The sequence below is a fragment of the Notothenia coriiceps genome, unplaced genomic scaffold (genome assembly GCF_000735185.1).
Source record: "Notothenia coriiceps isolate Sejong01 unplaced genomic scaffold, NC01 NC01_scaffold00037250, whole genome shotgun sequence".
Lineage (NCBI taxonomy): Eukaryota > Metazoa > Chordata > Actinopteri > Perciformes > Nototheniidae > Notothenia > Notothenia coriiceps.
The window spans coordinates 14,073,351-14,080,618 of record NW_011369951.1 but is presented as its reverse complement, the minus strand read 5'-3'; the positions used below and the strand labels follow the sequence as shown (position 1 = coordinate 14,080,618).

The following is a 7,268-nucleotide window of genomic DNA, read 5'->3' as shown; positions in this document are numbered from 1 at the left end:
ATATTTAGTCAGTTTCAGTTCTTCAATACCAAATCCCCTTATCTCCCTCCTCTTCTCCTGTGACCAGAGTGCAGTGCCTTCTCACCGGGGGCGTCTGTGCTCCTGCTGATCTTCCTCTGCCTCGAAGCAATCCTCTTCCTCACTTTTACAGCTGTGATGTTTGGAACGCAGCTCCACTCCATCTGCAACGACGAGACGGTCAGTTTCATCAGCTCTCATAGGCTTTTCCCCTTTAGGGTCACTGTCGAATGAAGTTGTTTTAGAAATAAATTAAAACAGAGCTCTGGATAAATACCTTTAGTCTCATCAACTATGTTACCAGTTTTATTGAATAAGCATTTATACCAAGGGGTGTCCAAACTACGGCCCGGGGGCCAAATGCGGCCCGCGGACCATTTTGAATCGGCCCTCAGCAAAAGTACAATGACTTAAGTATAATACATTTCTGCTTGTCTTATGTTGTACTTCTTAAATATATATGTTCAAACATATGACACGGTAGTATTCATGTATTATTATGCCCAATTTTCAAATAAATTCAGTCAATTAAAGTTGGAAACATTTTCTAGCAAATCTAAGTTGATAAGAAAAAAGCCCAATGACTTATTTATATAACAAGCTTGAAATATACCCTTCATATGTCCTCTTATGATAAGCAATCTGAAGCTTCTGTTTTAAGGAATGAGCTGCTAACAAAATAAAGTCAGCCCTCTGGAGAGCTGTGAGCTGTTTTTTTCTTACAGCATTTTCAAGTATCAAGAATAATCGACCTACATTGGATAGATTTGTTCAACTTATAACTGAACTTAAGAGGCAATATACCTCACCTCTAGGGAGTGGCCCAGCCCTTCGTATATATTTTTCTGTATGTGGCCCTCGGTAAAAGAAAGTTTGGACACTCCTGGTGTACACCCTACGGTTTTCTTTCAGTTTTCTCCCAATGCTAATACGGTTGTGTATGTTAGAATTCTAACAGAAAACTTAATGAGGAATCTTTTATTCACAGAGGCGTTTGCATGTCTTGCAGGAGATTGAACGTCTTAAAAATGAGAAGCCCACGTGGGAGCGCCGCATGAGATGGGACGGGATGCGAGCCGTGTTCGGGGGGTCGCCCTCCCTGCTGTGGTGCAACCCTTTCACAGGCCTGCGTCTGAGGCGCCTCTTGCTGCTAACTTACGGCCGCCGCGGGGGGGCTGAGTTCTCCGTCTGAGAGCAGACTGATGCAGCTCACTAACACCAAGACCCTCTCTAAAGCAAGATTTCTTGATTGCGTTCCTTAGCCATGGACAGGATGGACCTCTGCTCCCGGAGGCTGTGTTTTGTGGGTGACAGGGAGACACGCTGCTCCTCCAGTGGGACCACAGTCAATCACTAACCATGACTGAAAGTGTGTATTAGCACTCTAATTCTGATGTGTACCCAACTCCTTGGGTACGCACGAGTGTTCTGAAAAACTGGAATATTGTTTCTTTTTTCGTTTCTCTTTTTAGGTTTAGCATGCAGTATGTACCTCAAGTGAGTCTTGTATTCCTTGTGAGATATCCAAGGTGAACTCAACTCATGCATCCTCAGTACACAACTTCAACAGCTTTTTTTCTTTGCAGCGCACATAAGATTCAAGATAAGTGTTTGAATCAGCAACATATCTTTCATCATCACTGGACGCAGACAAGTGGATATCAATGGGGAAATGCTTGAAACCCTTCTATTGGACCCAGACAAAGAAATCACTGTCAAGGACATGCACAGACAGGAGAGAAACTCGATGTGGAGCACAGTGGACATCAGGAATTGAACTGTGCTTCCTTGATTTGCATGTAAAACAGCTCAATCACTCAGCATCTCAGCCAGGAAATGAGACTTTCACTCTCTTCAACTGAATGAACAGGCTACTCTAAACACAAGCCTCATTCTTATTCAAGACTGAATGGCCTTTCCTGTCCGTTCATCCTCTGTCTCGTTTTTTATTCATTGGACAGGAATTGTTGTTTCTTTAGGTTACTCATGCCAGTAGACAAAAATAATTTCATTTTTACATTTCAGTACAGTGAACCCATCTTGTGTTAGTTATAATGACAATCTGAATCTGCTTTCGGACAAAAATCCAACTTTTGTTAACTGCCAGTGAACACACTCTCTCNTCGTTATGGGGAAATGCAAGTTTGCGTCCAAATGGTTGGAAGATAAGGAGGGCGACACACTTTACCTCACATTGACTATATACAGTATTGATTGTCCTTCCTCCTTATCTTCCAACCATTTGGACGCAAACTTGCATTTCCCCATAACGATGTTGTTTAACAACCGGCGTAAACGGACCTTCGCGCGCTATCAAGCAGTGAGCGTGCGATGTCCTGTTCAGATGACGTCAAATCCAACGGGATGCCATAAATAAACTACACAGAATCACACTACACACCTACGCAATGATTACAGTCAGGCAGACTGTAGAATACAACCTCTTTGGACCAAAATGTAACACCTTGGAAAATGCTGTTTAATACTTTTTAATAACCTTCATTTTGGCTAAATTGATTTATCAACTTTTAATACTTTTTAAGACCCCGCGGACCCCCTGGTTCAAACTTCAAATCAGTTGAAAATATGTTCTTGCTTAGTCAGAGTCTCATCTTGTACAGGGCAGCAGAGGTTGGAGTATAAGGAAAGAAATACGGTCATCATTTTCAGGTGAATTCCTACAGAGACCCTCAAGGGAGCAGGAAAAGATCCATGCAGCAGAGCAGCTTTCCTCCACTCTGCTCTGTCTCTGTCTCTAAAGTACCCCAGTCTCTTGTATGACTCATCTGACTCATCTGACTCATCTCTGTGACATCCTGCGCTTGTCATTCTGACTAAAACACATGTCAACGTCGACACAAAGAGGCAGCTTACCGTTCCACTGGACTTTAATACAGGTGAAGAAGTGCATACCACTGAGCCCCAGGGCATGGGCAGAAATCAATGATATGTACATCTGCAGGAATCAGAAGAGAGGCAGGGAAATAATGAACAAGTGACAGAGAGAAGAGAACAAATCAGAAGTTATTCTCAATCTGGGTTTAGAGATGCCGTGTTAATGTTAGTTAGCTATATTCACATTTAATAAAATATATTGGCATGCAGTTAAAACGTGTTGTGCTGAGTTTCTTGAGTTTTTCATCTGTAAGGAGAGCAAACTAAACATTTCATCCGTACTGCTAAACCATACATGACAGCTTTATATTCCTTTCATTAAAAGAATCCAGTCAGCATATAAAGCCAAATCAAAAGTGCTGATGTTGAGTCATGAATGGCTATCAGTGTGCGTTTCATGTCGGCCTGCTGTGCTCTACATTACTGTGAACCTTAACAGGATGAGACTAATGAACAATTCCCCGTCTAGTCTGGTTAAAAGACAGGTAATTACACTTGGTGTCAAGGCGGCTGATGACTTGTGTATTCAGTTATTATAAGTGAACAAAAGGAATCAACATATCCATAAACTCTGCATCTGTTATCCTTAGTTTTCTCTGTGTACTTACAGTGAAAAGTACAAAGAACCTCTGATTCTTTTCTCCCACGCAGTTATTGACCCAGGGACAGTGGTGATCCATCTTCCGGATACATCTTTTACAAATACTGCCGGCAGGAGAGAGAAGATGTTAATGGATGAAACATTGATTCTGCAAAATTACTCAACTATAGTCAGTGTTTCCCATAAATTGATTCATTTGTAAAAAAAAAAATATTTGAAAAAAAATGTCTTTACATTTTTATTTATTTTTTGGATAGTGAGGTGGGCTGATGATCGGAAGGTTGCGAGTTCAAATCCCGCCTGGAACACCACATCTAGTGTGCCCTTGAGTAAGGCACTTAGCCCTCAGTTACTCCAGGGAGAATGTCCCTGTAGTTGGTCATTGTAAGTGGCTTTGGAATAAGGTGTCTGCTAAATGCCTGAATGGTAAATGATATTGTTGGGAGAATAAACCTCACAGATCCTCAACTCTGGTGTGTCTCACTCATTAGCAACGCAACACAGAGCAACAAGAACGTTATCTGCTACAGTAGCCATGAACTTGCATGTATTTTCTTATTTGAGGGGGGGGGCACTTCATCACAGCTAAATGATGACGCTAAAGAGATGAACTTCAATCTGCAAAGTAAACAGTAAAAGTCAAGGTAATGAATTGAGATGCTTCATTCAAATATAAAACACGAACAAGCCAAGGAAACCCCACTTTTGGTGTTAGCCACCGTTAGACTGAAAGAACATCAATCCCATACTGCTTTTAATTTCAACATATATCTACGCGATCATTGATCTCCAATGACATTGTCTAATTGTTTGCCTGACTGACCATCATGTTTGGGCTCCATGCATATTTATAAAAAGCACAGTTTTCTTGCATTTTGATCGGATTGGGGAATACTTCATTTGTATTTACCAGATACTTTCACCCATAAAGGGGCGAGGCCATGATGTAGAGGGAAAATATCTGGAAGGGTTGCTCTCATAATTTGGGAAATGTGAATGCTTTAGTTTATTAAGGGTAAAATAAAAATACTGCAGTATACTGTATCCTTAGATATGTTTTAATGTACATTCTAAAGCCTTGTCTGTTGACGTCTGAACCATGCCCCGTCCATGTTGTATCAAAAGAGATCTGGAGGTTTAAAGTCAGCCTGCGTGTCAATAACAAACCAAAACCAGCAGCTTATCGTCTCTCCAACATTCATCTCCCGTTGACACCAGGGACAACATGTACCTCTGTGGTTTGACAAGGCTTCACCAATCTCACACATCGATGGAATGTATCTTGCTCTCCGTTATAAGTAGGATAACGGCAATACAATCTAGCCGAACAATAACATGATGATAATATTTAAGAGGGTTTGGAAATCCTCAAGAGGGACAAATCCTTCTTTTTAGTGCACACCAGGGCACGAGAGAGAGCAGATAGAGGGAGTTATGGTATTTTGTTCTGCTCTCATCCTGATCGGACAATATAATGGCCTTGTTTCTCTTTCCTCTGAGGTCAGGCTCATCCCTCTATCTGTGTGATCTCTCTGTCCCGCTATCCACCGCATTCCTGTTTTATCCACGTGAAAATCGCTTCTTATCTGCCCCTCTCCTTTCCCTCACACTAATCTACAGGGCTTACAGCTAGATTTAAGTTGACAAAAGATATAAATATTCATAAAATATTCAGGTCAGATGCGCCACAATAACAATAAGAGTATTGCTTTTACATTATGCATGTTCTCTGTGGATCATGACAGTCGTGCCGATGTGATCCTGGTTTTCATGCAACTGTTTTTAATCGGGTAGCTCCTCTGAGATTAAGACTTGAATTGTATATTGAGATGTAATGCAGCCAGGGAAATCAGACACAAACACCACTTTCTGTTCACGTATGAGTTTCCAAACATGTGAAGTCAGGCCTTACAACGTTTCATTACTTAAGCTGAACATCATTCATTCATAAAGTCATCAGTGTTGCTTTTATTTGCTCCGACTAAGCTATCTAAAGCAGTGAAGATTCACGCCAAGAAACAATATAAATCAAGGTTGGTTATTATTTTAACGTCTAGATATGGAAACATTACTAAAGGAAGGACCCTATTGAGATGAAAACCAAACAGCACTGTTCTGTTCACGTATGCGTTTCCATACAAGTGAGATTAGGCCCCGTATAGGTTCATTACTTAATCTGGAAATCATTCATCAAATCAAAGTTTATTTATATAGCACATTTAAAAGCGATTTTTGGTCGGGCCAAAGTGCTGGACATGTAATAAATACTACAATCACAATAAAAGACAATAAATTACAACAGATATATAAAAAACACAGGGAAAAGTCAGGAGTCGTGCTCCGCTCTGACTAGAAGGCCAGGGAGAAGAAGCGTGTTTTAAGAGTAGATTTAAAAACCCCTAGGGTCTGGGCCGACCTCACAATTCATTCTGTTCATAAAATGATCAGTCATCCTTAAAGACGAAATCACCCAAGACTCACGCTAAGAAAACGATGTAAATCCTGGTTGGTTCTTATTTGCAACATCTAGATATGGTTACAATACTAAAGTAAGGACTCTGACTAAGCTTTTGGTCCTTCACAGTTTTCCACACCACCTTTGGGGTCTAGACATCAAATCCCACAACTTGCTGTTTGATCAAATGTATAACAGGGCTATTCAATTGGCGGGGTGATATCTACTGGCCCTTTGAGTATAATGTTAAAAAGTCATCTACTTTTTTTTTTTAAATGATTATTTTGTCCCTTTATTCCAGAGAGGGTGTGTGACGAACGTAACTTCGTCACTGTGGACTGACGGCTTCGGGCCTTGTAACATTGCACATGTGGTTTGGTTTGGGGGTGTTCCCCAAACCCGTTTTGTCTGTTGCTCCTGATTGTGTTCACCTGGTGCCCTGTGTTGTCTCCTCCCCCCCTCACCTGTGTCTAATTGCTGATTAGTGTGTGGGTATTTAGGCTTTGTTTCCCTGTCTGTGTGGGTGGTAGTGTGTGTGAGATCCTGGTGGCTGGTGACTGTGCTCACGTGAACAGCAGATTGAGGCTGTGTCATATGTTTGTGAGTAATAAATGCCCACACCGGGTTGTATTTTGGACGTTCTGCCTCTGCCTCCTTGCTTGGTCGGGCTGCTCAACGGTCAGCTTCACAGGGTGTTACATTGAGAGATAGAGGGGAAGACATTGCCTGAAAACTAGACTACGTGTGTGACCACTGCCATTTATTGCATCTCTGCGTGAATGCATAGATCATTGTCACCTAAATGAAATCAGAATTAAATGTGTGATGGTAATTAGGCTTCCATGGTTGGCCTACTGAGATCTGACTTGCCATTAGATCTAGAAATGGCGGTATGTTGTTTTATTCTCATTACACACGCATATATGCCTCCACTCTGCTGTGTAGTATTACTGCATCTGAGGCTTTGATATGATTGCTCATATTTCAGCCATTTTTTCCCGTCCCTTGCTGCTTGGATCTTTCATCAACCGGCCCCATCCACTAAGGTTGATGTTAGCGACTGATATTTATCACATAGCAGGGATCAATCACATGGATTGGAAGGAGCTGCTTTGTCATCCCAAGTCCTTTTTAAGAACCCGTGTTGTTCAGGAACGAGAGCAGCCCTGTGTGTGTTGGTGTGTGTGTGTGGTGTGTTTGTTGTGTGTGTGTGTGGGTGTGTGTGTGTGTCTGTACCTACACTGATCTTACGGGACCATCGGGGTTGGGATAGAATTGAGGCCCACGGTGCGCACCTGT

At 41.7% G+C, this 7,268-nt stretch overlaps 1 protein-coding gene across 1 annotated transcript in view; it reads right to left on the bottom strand.

Moving 5' to 3' along the window:
• Positions 1 to 2,818: 2,818 nt before the first annotated feature.
• The window catches only part of LOC104967349 (palmitoyltransferase ZDHHC7-like), a 12,655-nt gene continuing 8,205 nt past the window's right edge, over positions 2,819 to 7,268 (bottom strand). The window contains exons 4-6 of the mRNA XM_010796758.1: positions 7,221 to 7,264; positions 3,522 to 3,618; positions 2,819 to 2,974 (exon numbers count right to left, since the gene is read on the bottom strand). Of these exons, the coding sequence (XP_010795060.1) occupies positions 2,819 to 2,974; positions 3,522 to 3,618; positions 7,221 to 7,264 (297 nt within the window). The remainder of the gene's footprint in view (positions 2,975 to 3,521; positions 3,619 to 7,220; positions 7,265 to 7,268) is intronic.